We start from the raw sequence: 13,845 nt of genomic DNA, 5'->3' as shown, positions 1-13,845 counted from the left end.
GAGTGGAGCAGGTCTGCGCCCGGGATCTGAACCTGAGAACCCAGGCCGCCGAAGCAGAGGGCACGGAATTTTAAACACCTGGCCACACGGCGGGGTCCTACATGTATGTTTTTTAAAGGGATCGAATGTTATTATTATTTATAATAATTAAGACACTAAACCTCATAATAGTTAGATTAAATAAAGAACCCAAATATCTATGTAGTTACTTAATAAGAACTAGAAGCAGAAAATCGTGCTTAATTATACACAAACTTATTCCTTAACATTTCATATAGGAGGAGCTAAGTGATCAACAATCTTAACTTTTAAGAACATGAAGAAAATATTAAGGATCCTGATCTTCTTTTACTCAGTTCAATACTGGTGGTCTAGAACACAGCTACACAGAAGGAAATAAAGTTACACATCTCTACATAGAATTCACTAAAACCAATCATATGCTTTAGTTATACTTCTGTAGTGGGTAGAAGAGTGTCCCACAAAAATTCCTGTCTGCCCAGAAGCTTGGAATGTCACCTCATTTGGAAAAGGGTCTTTGCAGACGTAATTAGTTAAGAATCTCAAGATGAGATCATCCTGGATTTAGGGTGGAACCTAAATCAAATGACTGGGGGTCCTTATAAGAAGAGGAGAGGACACAGAAACAGAGTGAAGAAGGCAATGTGAAGATGGAGGCAGAGATTGGAATGACACATCTACAAGCCAAGGAACACCAAGGATTGTGTTCAGCAGAAGCTTGGAGAGGCACGTGGGACAGTTTCTCCCTTAGAGCCTCCCTAGAGAAGGAACCAACCCTGCTGACACCCTGATTTTGGACTTCTGGCCTCCTGAACTGTGAAAAAAATAAACTTCTGTTGTTTTAAGCCACCCAGTTTGTGGTTATTTGTTATGAAAGCACTAGGAAATTTATACAACTTCTTATAATATCTTGATATAACCAGTGAGTTAATCCATTTCATTATCACAATAAATCAAACCATGAAAACATATATGGAAGCACTCTGAAAAATAAATGCTACTTAAATGTGTGGTGGTGCTGTAACAACATCATCATCATCATCCTCATCACTATCACTACTGTTGTTAAACCAACCCATATGTATATATAATACTAATTACCTTTTTTTTAAGAAAGATGTACACCTCCCCAAACAGTCTCACCTCAGAAGTCATCTTTAAAAAAAAACAACTCTCAACTTAAACAAATAAATTTTATAAAAGTTTCTTCAATCTGTTTTTCAAAGCAACTTTAGTACAGAAGGAACAGTGACCTGCAAGTCAGCAGACCTGAGTTTTGGTTTTATCACTAATTCATGACTATGATCAAGTTATTAGATCTACAGGCATCAGGTTTCTTATCTACAAAGCAAAAAGTTTAACAGGAACTAGATGATCTCTAAAGTCAAACTATCTTGACTACTGTAGAGCATAGTTTCTTTCTTCCTTGTAAATAAAACTAAAACTCATATTATTTATGCTAGAGATACCCAAACTGGAGAGACGGTAATGGTGGAAAATTAAAAACTTCATGACCAAAATGGAGGAGAAAAAATCTTAAGTAAGAAGGTAAATATTTCAGCAACTAAACTAACCAATCTATTTCTGCTAGGACAAGTCTTATTTTTGGCAAATAAGTGACATTGAAAAGGAAGAGGTGGAAAACATGATAAATGACTGAAGCAAAGAAAGTTGAGGTTTATAAATTACACTTACTCATGACTGCTGTAGGAGTGTTAGAAAACAAACATCAACTAAATTACTCACTGTTCTAATACTGGATATTAGAAGTCTGACATTTTAGGCTTCTCACTAACAAGTAAGAATCTTTTTAGCTTCATGGGAATTGTTGGAATCCATGAAATAAAGCACTCTGATAACCTTGGGCAGCAATTCCTCTGATAAATGTGGGGAATATGAAGTAATAATAATAGAAATAACTCATTTATTGAAGGTTTACCCTGTGTGGAGCACTTTGCTAACATTTTACATATATCATCAATTAATCCTCAAATAAATACAAAAGATAGTATTTACGTACATGAAGAAACTGAAATTCCGAGAAGGTAAGCAACTTGTCCAAAATCATACAGGCTTTCAAGAACAAGGATTCAAATCTCTGCTTTCTAACTCCAAAACCTGTGTTCTTGTTACCCATTAAGATCTAGTGCCTCATATAGTGGCTACCCTTTAAGGGGGCGGGTTGTGACTGAAAGGGAGCATCAAGGTTTGTGTAGCACTGGTACCACTCTATTTCTTAACCTGAGTCCTGTTTTACAAACAGGCCACGAACAGTACTAACACAAACAGGTGTTCATTCTGTAAAAATTCATCAAGCTGAATACTTATAACCTGTGTGATTTTCTGAGTACATAATAAAATATATATATATATATGTATGTAGATACGGCCTCTATGCCTTAGTTGGGACTCTCTGACACGGCTAGACAACTCAAAGGTCAGGGGTGAAGCTAATCTCAGCGTGGAGTGAATCCAAGGACCAGGGCACCATGCTGGTCTGTGGTTGTCTCTTTTTTCCCCATTCCTGACCTACTTTAGTGCTGTCTCATTCTCTTCTTCCGCCCACAACATTCTCCACATTGTGGTAACATGCCTAGAGGCTCCTCCAGACTTTCATCCTTCTAGCTCCTCGAAGAAAGAAGCAAAAGAGTCTTTTTCATCAGCTCTCATTAAAAAAAAAAAAAATTTGTAGGACAATTTGGATCATCAGATATATACCTGGACCAATCACTGTGGCCAAGGGGATGAGGTACCATCTTGGGTCTTGCCTTGGCCACATACCCACCTCTCTGGCCAGATGGAAGGAGGAGTATGCGTAGCACAGACATGGTCATTAAAGAAATTGCTGAGTACTGAAAGCAACTTTAATTTCTCATCTACTATAGTCCATGTCATCAGATACATTACTAATATTATTTTTAAGAGTGATACTTCATATTTATTGAACAATTCATAAACCATTTTAAAAAACTTTTTTTTTTGCTGAGGAAGATTCACCCTGAGCTAACATCTGCGCTAATCTTCCTCTTTTTTGTGTATGGGTTGCCATCACAGCACGGCCGCCACCGAGTGGTGTACGTCCGTGCCTGGGGTCCAAACCCACGGACCCAGGCCACTGAAGCAGAGCGTGCTGAACTTAACCACTAGGCCACGAGGCCAGCCACTAAAAACCTTTTTAAAAATCATATTTAAAGTTGATTTACTTCCACAAAACCCTGTGAGGCACACAAGGGAAGCATTAGTATCCTCAGTTTACCAAAGAAGGTACTGAGGCTCAGAGAGATTAAGTTAACAAGTTCAGTATTACAGCTGGTAAATGTCAGAAAATCAAACGCAGGTGCTCTTTTAACCACACCATACTATAAGGCACAGTAGTTTAAAATTACATTAAAGAGTAAATGGTACATATGAGAATATGGTTCAAGAAAAAAAACTTAAAAAAGAAAATATAATAAGCCCATTTGTCTGTGGCTTGGTATTTCCACTTTGGTAGATCTTAATTTTCTATCTACTACCATAACCATCCAGAGGTGAAAGAGGACTGCATGGGAAATCACATCCCATCAGAAAGCATTTCTTGTGTGTCACTTAGAATGCTTTCAGCTGCAAGGAAATAAAACTCAACCTTAAGTGACTGAAAAAATAAGGGGATTTATTTTCTCACACTATAAGAAGTCCCAAAATAGGACATTTCCAGAGTTAGTTAATTCCATGACTCAAAAAGTCCCGAAAAACTCAGATTCTTTCCATCTTTCAACTCGGCCATCCTCCGCCTGCTGGCAAGCTCCCCTCATGGGAGCAAGTTCACTACAACAGCTTCAGGCATCAGAGACTCACCCAACAACGTCCACAGACAGGAAACAGACCCACTATTTCATTTCATTCATTTACTTATGTGAAATTAGTTAATATATGTAAAGCACTTAGAAAATGCCTGGCACATAATAAAAGTCATATAAATTTGTTACTATTATTTTTTAATCATTAAACCCATATTTATTTGTAAAGTTTTTTTCACTATTTTAACAGATGAGTTTTATTTTGTTTTTTATTTAATTAATTTTTTATTGAGGCAATATTCGTTTATAACATTACATAAATTTCAGGTGTACATCATTATATTTTGATTTCTGTGTAGACTACATCATGTTCACACCCAAAATCTGATTGCCATCCATCACCATACACATGTGCCTTTTACTGCTTTTGCCCTCCCTCCTCCTCACTTCCCCTCTGGTAACCACCAATCTATTCTTTGTGTCTATGCATTTGTTTGTTGTCGTTGTTTTTTATCTTCCACATATGAGTGAAATCATTCAGTATTTGGCTTGCTCCGTCTGACTTATTTTACTTAGCATAACACCCTAAAGGTCCATCCATATTGTTGCAAATGGCAAGATTTCATCTTTTTTATGGCTGAGTAGTATGCCATTGTATATATATACAACATCTTCTTTATCCATTCATCTGCTGATGGGCACTTAGGTTGCTTCCAAGTCTTAGCTATTGTGAATTATGCTGCAATGAACACAAGGGTGTGTATATCTTTTTAATTAGTGTTTTCACGTTCTTTGGATAAATACCCAGAAGTGGAATAGTTGGATCATACGGTAGTTCTATTCCTAATTTGTGGAGGACTCTCCATACTGATGCCTGCATCAGTTTGCACTCCCACTAGCAGAGTATGAGGGTTCCCTTTTCTCCACATCCTCTTCCAAAGTTATCACTCTGGCAAGTCCTGTGTATGTACTTAGTACACAAACATACATACACACATGCACACGCATGCACATGCACATATGCACAAAGGAACTTGACTAAAAAGGCAGAGAATTTAAAGTTCCCAACTATTAATAGTTGACCACAGTTATCAGTGAAGTTCATGCTACTCAGGCTAGTTTCTCATTTAATTACTAAATGAATCCCACTGTTGGTTCATATTTAGAAGCCATTAAACATATTCATTCAAGTTTTCTTGCTGGCTATTGACTCCATAAAGACAACGACCAAGATCTTTATATTGTCCATTCCATAAGCTAAGTTCACTACTTTACTCTCTCCATATAGTGTTGCTAGTGCTTTTCTTCTCTTTAAAATTTGGGGGTTATCTCTGGGCCACCCTTCTCTTATATATTCATCTCCTGAAAATACAACCTCACTCTCTCATAATTTGACCTGTATATTTATAACAGAATCCTATGGGTTATTTGTTTTTTACAGGAATACTTAGTGTGTCAATTATGTGTGAACCCATATAACTTCAAGCCCCTATTTAGGATGCCTTCCAAAAGATAAATAATCCCCTTTCCTCAGGAACAAGAAACCAGAAATATGAAAGCAGAGTACTGTGTTATAAAAAAACATTCAACAGCTCAATATTAACCAAAAACTGTTCTGGTTTCTCTCATTACCATTCTTGAGGCATTAAATGTTCTTTAGAATTAATGACTGAAAATTACTTTGTTTCAACAGTAACTTTCAAATTATTCATGACTACGGATGGCTACAATAGTACAAAATGAAGTTTAAAATTAGATATTAAAGGATTAAAAATCACAAAATAAACCATGCAGAGAATAATTTATTAAAAGGTACCTGATATTAAATTAGATCTTCTACACACATTTTAATACGTTAAAACAATGTGTTTTTATTTATTTTCTCCCTGAAATTTCACATCTGATATTAGAGCTCATGTTCATAATAGTCCACAAATCAAGTAATGGTCTTTGGAGCTAGCTAGTGTTCAGTACTCAAAACAAAAACATGAAAATGTCACCATTTTTGGTGGGAAAGGTGAATCTAAAGTGAGTTTCAACCAAACAAACAGAGATTCAAGAAAACGAAGGTGGAAGTTTCTTCGTTTTTATTTATAGTGGCACCTTGTACTATAAGATGGATACTACTGAATAATAGTTACAAAATCAAAGAATGTTAAAATATTAAAACTTTTTAAGTCATCCAATCCAGGACTACTTCACCTGGGGCTCAAATCAGATGTGAAATTTTGTGTGTTTGTACATTATATACACTTTTCTGGAAATAAGATCCTAGAAATTTGGAAATTTCATCACAGTTTCAAAGGGATGTGCGATTAAAAACAGGTTGAGAACCATTATCTAGTTAATGTAGAGAAGTGATAAATGAGACTCAAAGAAATGAAATTATTTGCCCAGGGTCAAATAATCAGCAAGTATCAGCTTTAGTACTCAAGCTTTCTTTTCACTGAAACATAAACACCTCTAAAAAGACTTTTTTTTAATAAACATATATTTAAGAGAAAAACAAATCTGTATGACCTACATACAGTCCCTGAAGGGACTCTCAGGCTGATGATAAAAGGAAACACCAAGATGGCAGCAGATGAGAGGCATGACTTGAGAACAGTCCATCCAGGATGGAGCAGGAAGACAGGGAGTTCTAGGAGGGTCATTCCCAAGAAAGAAACAAAGGAAGTGATAGAATACCTGAATGTGCCTGACTACAACAAAAGGAATTGCACAGTTCTATCAGAGACTTCAGAGAATCAGAAAAACCAAGCAAAAGGGAAAACAAAAGCTGCACAGACAGGAAATATTATCACAGTACATTACACGACACAGCTCTAAACAATGCATACACAAACATAAGTCCTGAATACAGATTTAATCAAAATTTGTAGTCATTGGGAAGATGGGGGTGGAGGGAGGTCATAAAAAAGCTGAATTCTTATCACAGAGTCAGAAATCAACAAGTAACATCTACAATAAAATAATCAAGAAAAGGTAAGGTAGGTATGTTTAATAACATAAAGAAAATACCAAACAGTATTATTTGTCAGCGCACTGTTGCATTTTGATCAGGCAATTTTTTTGTTGTATAGAACTATCTTAGAGCACAGGTCAGCAAACTAAGGGCTGAGGGCCAAATCTAGCCTGTTGCCTATTTTAGTAAATCAAGTTTCACTGGAACACAGCCATGCCCATTCATTGCATTCACTTACATATGGTCTACGGCTGCTTTTGCACTATAACAGCAGAGTTGAGGAGCTGCCACAGAGACTTTATGGCCCTCAAAGTCTAAAATACTATCCAGCCCTTTACAGAAAAAGTTGGCCAACCCTAGTTCAGAATATTGCATAACATTTAGTATCCCTGATTCCTACCACAAATGTCAGTATTCCCTCAAAAGTAATTATGAAATTAAAACTTCACATCCCACATTTGCAACCCACCCTCCCCAACTCCCTACCAGGGATGAGGAGTAGCAGAACTTTGGTTTGAGAACCACTGAAATATAAAGAATTTAAAATAATTGCCTCTGGGGAGCAGAATTCAGAGGTTGGGTAAGGATAGGGAAAGGTAGTACTAGGGGTTACTGTTTTTTTTTTTCCAATAAGCCTATTGAAACACTAATTGACTATTTCAAAATATTCACATGGATTTCTTCAAGAAAATTAAATTTAAAAGCAAAAGAAAAAAACAGAGCAAGTAAAATCTGGTTAATGGTTCTGGCAACTCTCTAACATAAAATGTGTGATTACATGTTCTAGATATAATTTGTGACATTTGGAGAATTTGCGGGTTGCACATATCGAAAGCTGCTAGGTAAATGACCCCTCAGATAAAAAGGGTGTCACTGTGCTGAGTGTGAGTGTAATATTTCAAACCCTCCGATCCCAAGAAAGGTCAGTTAACTAGTACATTCTACAAACGAGCTTCAGTGAAGTTTGAAACGTTCAACATAAAAAGCCAAATAAATAAAACGTTTAATAAACATTACTAACTCTCATAAGTAGAAATTAAGAGAAAAGCTTTCAAAGATCTACGTAGGAAATTAAAAAACTTTTGTTTCAGTTTTCTTTAATTCAGTTTTCTTTTAAGTGGATTGGATGCTTAAAAGTAAGGATGACACTAACATAGAACCACAAAAGACTGAATTAATAGTATGATCAACATCAATACTTCCAATTCAGTACCTTAAATAAAAGTGTGATATTGTGTAACTGTGGTGTGTTCTACCCAGAAAGGAAATAACACATCCAAAGTCAGACTGTATTCTTAGGTTTCTCTAATCTTTAAAGTGTTGTAATTACCACTTATTTCCAATTCAACTAAATTTAAAAATTATCTAGTTTTCCCTTATACAGGAAAAGCTTTAAATATATAATTATATTTTGTTAATAGGGACCTCAAGAATAAGGCATCAAGAATGTTTTAAGATGTGAAAACAAACAAAATTCACTACATACACTAAAAGTCTAAGATACTACATATAACAACATACATTTTAAAGAGTGTAAACAGGACTCTTCAGGAGTAAACAATTTACTGTTATTTCCAAAAAAGGCATTTATTCTCTTGTACTTTATAAAGAAAGCATTACATTGACAAAGCTTTTTTTGAAATGTATAAGATGACATAGTTAGCTACGTAGTTATGTCAACTAATCCTAAAACATCAAAATAAACATTTTAATATTTTAGTTTAGAAAATACAGTCCCCAAAGATTTATTTTACTGAAAAGACTCAGCTGTTGAATTGTAACTTACTAGAAACAGATTAAAACTGTAGTTTCTCTTGATATAAAATACTTTTAAATTATAAGAGCTCTGCTAACCTAGCTTTCTATTAAAAGAAATTAATGCCAGAAAATTTTTAATGTTTTATAAAATGTTAATTATATTCACAATCCTGGAAATTTGGCTTGTGTTATAACTGAAAGTAATTAATCTAGCTACTTTGATAATGTGGAGTAAAAAGTGGAGAAAAAATACCTTTAAACATCAGCTTTCTAATTTATTTAGAAGTAAAATTAGCACAAGGAAAACCAAAATACTCTTATCCCACTCAAAAGATCCTGAAATCTATTTGTCATTATTTCAGGTAAGATTTGACATAAATCCATAGCACAAAAAAAAGCATGCATTTTTAGAATAAAAACATTTAAAAGGTTAAAAGCTTTGACTATCAACTTACCTTCTTTTGATACCAGACTATAGCATCTGTGACTTTGGACGCCATTTATTCCACTGAAATCACACATTTGTCATTTTAGGCTGTGCAAGAGAGAAAAACATACAAACGACTTTACTTCCACCTTCCAAAAGGAGACGGAACACGCATACATAACACTCTGGTTACTTGCAAAGCAAGGGGTGTATGACTATACTTATATTACACTCTTCCTCATTACTATTTTAGCAACAAGTTCTCTAAACAAAAATCAGTTGCCATAATAAAAGAAGGATCTTTCTACGTGAATATAACACTTGAATTTTCTTACAAGATAGTTAAATTGTTTTTTTTTTTAAATAAGCCTTTTAAATAAATTTCAGAATTTCCCAGGTTATAATGGAAATTTTTCATTTATAAATTCATATACGATAGGAATCAATTCATTCACTCAGTTACAGACAAGTCTTGCTGCAGTTTCTATCTAGGAACTAGTGTCAATTACTGTTGCTAAAGGATGGTTTGACAGACATGCCAAAATTTATAATCATACATATTTAATTTTCCCTGATGCTCAGTAAACATAAAATTGAACCAAAATCAAATAACTAGAGAAACCTAATTAATTTATGATAAATACTAAGCCAATATTAGAGTTAATTACATAGGAATAATTAATATTATGGACTTCCCAGATATCCCAGTTTGCTAATATTTAGAAATTTACCACAGACCATCTCATAAGCATCTTTTTTGTGTTTGTCTAAAACAGTTTTTGATACTAAACTTAACAGTTCCTTAGTTCTAGAGAGAATTAATTCCAGACTGATTCCAGTTAACTCTGGAATACTTTTCTAGTCATAAGAGGCAGGCTGGCATGAACGGGACCTCTGGGTACCGTATTATGGATTCCTTGAGCCTAGACAGGTTCAAACACAGATACTTGCCCCAGAACTCCTTACATACAAACCAGGATCATCCAAGGCCACACAGGATCTCCGGGAAATCCTGGGAGGAAAGCACCCTGCTGAGCTGATCCTAGCACATGCAGATCTGCAACTGTACAGACGCTACCACTATACTCTGCCCTAAACAAAATACTGCCGGTTTATATATCATTCTTGAGAACACATTAGGATTCAAACATAATGAAAATTATTATTGGCAAGTTCAAATGTTCAGATGATCAACCTCTAAAATTTAAGGCAAAATTTACTTAATGCTTGTATTTTTGACTGTATTATACACCAGATTATTTTATTACCTTTCCTAAGATACTGATTCCATCTTTAACCAATCAAATTCAGGCAAACTATGTCTTGAAATTCCTGACAAATGCCCTGGCATTTGTCATAGGAGGAGCATATAGTCAAAAGACCGGGATTCAAATATCATCTGCCACTATCTAACATGTAATATTGAAGAAGTCACTTAATCTCTCTGATGGGAGTTTCTTTCACTTGCATGATAGGAATAACTACACCTATCTATCCCTTATAGGGTTTTTGTGAATAAGTAATATAATATACATAAAATGCCTACCACAGTCCAATATATACGGTAGATGTTCAATTATAATTATTTTTATTATTAAATTTTTATATTAAAAAATTCTGCAACCCAGGAACTGGAAGTATTTATATTTCCTTTTATTTTATTTCCCCCCAAAGCCCCAGTACATAGTTGTATGTCATAGCTGCACATCCTTTTAGTTGCTGTATGTGGGACGCAGCCTCAGCATGGCCAGAGAAGTGGTGCGTCGGTGCGCGCCCAGGATCCGAACCCGGGCCGCCAGCAGCGGAGCGCGCGCACTTAACCGCTAAGCCACGGGGCCGGCCCTATATTTCCTTTTTTAAACAAACAGTTTAGAGAAGAAATGCATGCAATCAGTTTTTGTTGACATTTAAAATAAAAATAGCTACCTGATTATCATAAAATCACAAAGTCAACTTTCAACTACATACACATGCATTATTTAGAGATCTTCAAGTTCACCTGAAGTTTCTCAGTCAGATGTGGTTACCTTCATTTCTTTCACAAGGGTTTTTTGGGGAAGCTTTCCCTTACTGACTCCCATTTTGGTTTCTGTGTCCTGAAGGCCTCTGAGGGTGATTCATTAGCTTGAACCATATTTCATCCTAGAGGTTTTCTCCACTGATTCTGCTAGGGGACTATTCATTACAATATTACACCTTTGTTATATTTGTTTGTCAAGACAACTGTGTATGTTTTCCAAACTGCTTATAACTCTCCTTCTCCCCACTCCTGCTCACCCCTCACCAAACGCAAACTACAAAAGTTGGTACAAAAGTATGAGAATATCAACTTTTCATTTTACCCTCCTTTCACTTCACCCAATCTTTATTGACAAAAATTCCAGATTATCTACCAGGATAAAGATCCTCTCTCCTAATCCCCCAGGAGTGTAAATAATATACACTTCATATACAAAATGTAAAAGAATTCTTTATTCACCCAATCTATTAAACGTATGAGAGATTTAATATATCTGGGGAATATTTAAGTGGTCACATATAAATAGTAACAATTAAATTAAAAAAAAAGCTTCAATGGAAGTGAGGAAAACGTTGCTTGCTTCAAATAAAATGATCTGAAAGATAATTTTTTAGATACTTTGTTTATACCAAGCTACATTTAGAAGTAAATTTCAAAAATCGTCTATAACAGTACACTAGGTATATAAAATGTTCTAAATATTTTAATTGTAGTTATTTAGATCTACAGAGATAAAACTTCAATCAATTAAAAAAATCTGTCTTCAGTAATGGTAAGGTTTGCTCTGCAAATTCATTTAACAGTTTTTCCATTGTGTCAACAACCTTTCAGTGACACTGAGTGGCTCATACCTATTTTTAAAACAAGTTTTACAGCATGCTGAGATAGATTTCTGAATCAGACATGTGACAAAGCGTACTCCAAGACACCCAAATTTCACATGAGTATAAACAAAAAGAATTAATAAATCAACAAATGATTTCATGAATAATAAAGATTATTTCTAAAGCCTTTTCAACTTCTTTGATTCTGATAGTCCAGGAGTATAGGTTTATAGTCTCTATTAACATGATAGTTTATGTTATATAAGTATTTTAATGCTAAATTATGACACAAGTTAATGTACAAAAAAAAAAGGAGCATAGAAAGCTTACTGGGTACCTTTAACAGAGAATCTTAATCTTTTTTGATCAACTGATCTGATAGAAGGATGGGTACTAAGATATGGAAATAATCCAATTATAAAACCACAGAACTAACTGCAGGCATAATATTTAAATCTTGCTATAGACAGTTACTCTGAGCTAATTCTCTCCTTGACACTGCTTTAATCATCAAACCTTGTCAAAACATCTGAAATTATTCTTTACTGTGTCAAGGTCCACACAAAATGCATTTATGATGCCAAAGACCAGGGTGGACAGAAAAGACGACCATGAAGAGATATTATGTTAAGGCTGCCTTTATAGAATCTCACTATCAAATATAGTAATGCCCAGGAGTATTCTTTGTACAGATGCAGCCAAAGAAATCCTCAGGTTTTTAACCATTCCCTAAGTTAGAAAAAAATCAGTCTATCAAATAGTACATAATGTTACAATGCACTTCTCTCACCATTCTGAAAGAAATTCCTCTGTCCAGCAAGACTCTCACTATGCTCAGAAAACCCATCCCTGACGCTTTGCTTGTGCTGTTATTCCCATTCCTTTTCTCCACTCATCCATCCTTCTAAGGCAGTTCAAATCCTACTTTCTCTAAGATGACATTTCCAACAAGTGTTCATTTGGACTAAAAAATGTTGAAGCTTGATGTCTCTCCCAGCACTGATCTGTACTAATAAACCTGGCATTTAATTAAAAATGCAAAGTGGGGGGCGAGCCTGGTGGCGCAAGTGGTTAAGTGTGAGCGCTCCGCTGCGGCGGCCTGGGGTTTGCCAGTTCAGATCCCGGGTGCACACCGACGCACTGCTTGGCAAGCCATGCTGTGGTGGCGTCCCATATAAAGTGGAGGAAGATGGGCATGGATGCTAGCCCAGGGCCAGTCTTCCTCAGCAAAAAAAAAAAAAAAAGGAGGAAGATTGGCTGATGTTAGCACAGGGCTGATCTCCTCCCCCCCAAAAAAAAAAAATGCAACGTGGTACAGCCACACAAGTCATTCAATCATATGTAAACACTTTTAAGGAAAAAAAGAGGCAGTTTTCTTCCTTTGTGTCTCACCAAGTACCCAGTACGTTATAATATGCAGTAGAGGAAGCAGAGCAGAGAAAAAACAATGACTAAGCATCAGGAGAATTGGGTTCTAGATCCAAGTTTTGACATGAAGAGCTCTGTGCTTTTGAATAAGTCATTGAGTTCTCTGGGCCTCCGTTTCTCACCAGTGCCAGCAAGGCAAACGTTCCACAACTCAGTAAAGGTCAAACAAATAACAATTCCAATAATGTACAGGAGTTCCCATGAATTCCCTTACTAACACACCCAAAAACATTAATGTTAGTTAAATCAGTGTTACATATATGGAATTTAACATAGTAGAAACTGTTAGACAAAATGGAAAACATGTTATTTTTAAAAAGTAGTTTATGTAAATCACCTCAGGCCGGGATCCCGTTATTATCCTCTTCAACAACCTTGTATCACGCTACCCTGCCCCTGGAATTGTATTTAGACTCTCCACCCTTTAGAACTGTATTTAGACCATCTAAAACCTCAACCTAACCTACTTGGCCAACATTACTGCTCACCATCTTGTCATACATCCTATGTTTCCACCATGTCACATTTCCTACACTTTTTTACCTGTGTCAAAATTAACACTTCTCTTTCCAAAACAATGAGGATTTCAAGGCCTCCTAAGTTCTACTTTCTCTACAAGTTTC

General features: G+C 35.6%; 1 protein-coding gene across 1 annotated transcript in view; it reads right to left on the bottom strand.

The window, feature by feature from the left end:
* The window catches only part of PHTF2 (putative homeodomain transcription factor 2), a 132,311-nt gene that overhangs the window by 86,881 nt on the left and 31,585 nt on the right, over positions 1 to 13,845 (bottom strand). The window contains exon 2 of the mRNA XM_004439327.3: positions 8,979 to 9,058. Coding sequence (XP_004439384.1) covers positions 8,979 to 9,023 — 45 coding nt within the window. The 5' untranslated portion in view covers positions 9,024 to 9,058. The remainder of the gene's footprint in view (positions 1 to 8,978; positions 9,059 to 13,845) is intronic.

Source organism: Ceratotherium simum, chromosome 1, assembly GCF_057802395.1.
Source record: "Ceratotherium simum simum isolate JZ-2026a chromosome 1, ASM5780239v1, whole genome shotgun sequence".
Classification (NCBI taxonomy): Eukaryota; Metazoa; Chordata; class Mammalia; order Perissodactyla; family Rhinocerotidae; genus Ceratotherium; species Ceratotherium simum.
The sequence above is the reverse complement of the archived record's forward strand: the minus strand, read 5'-3'. Positions and strand labels throughout refer to the sequence as shown.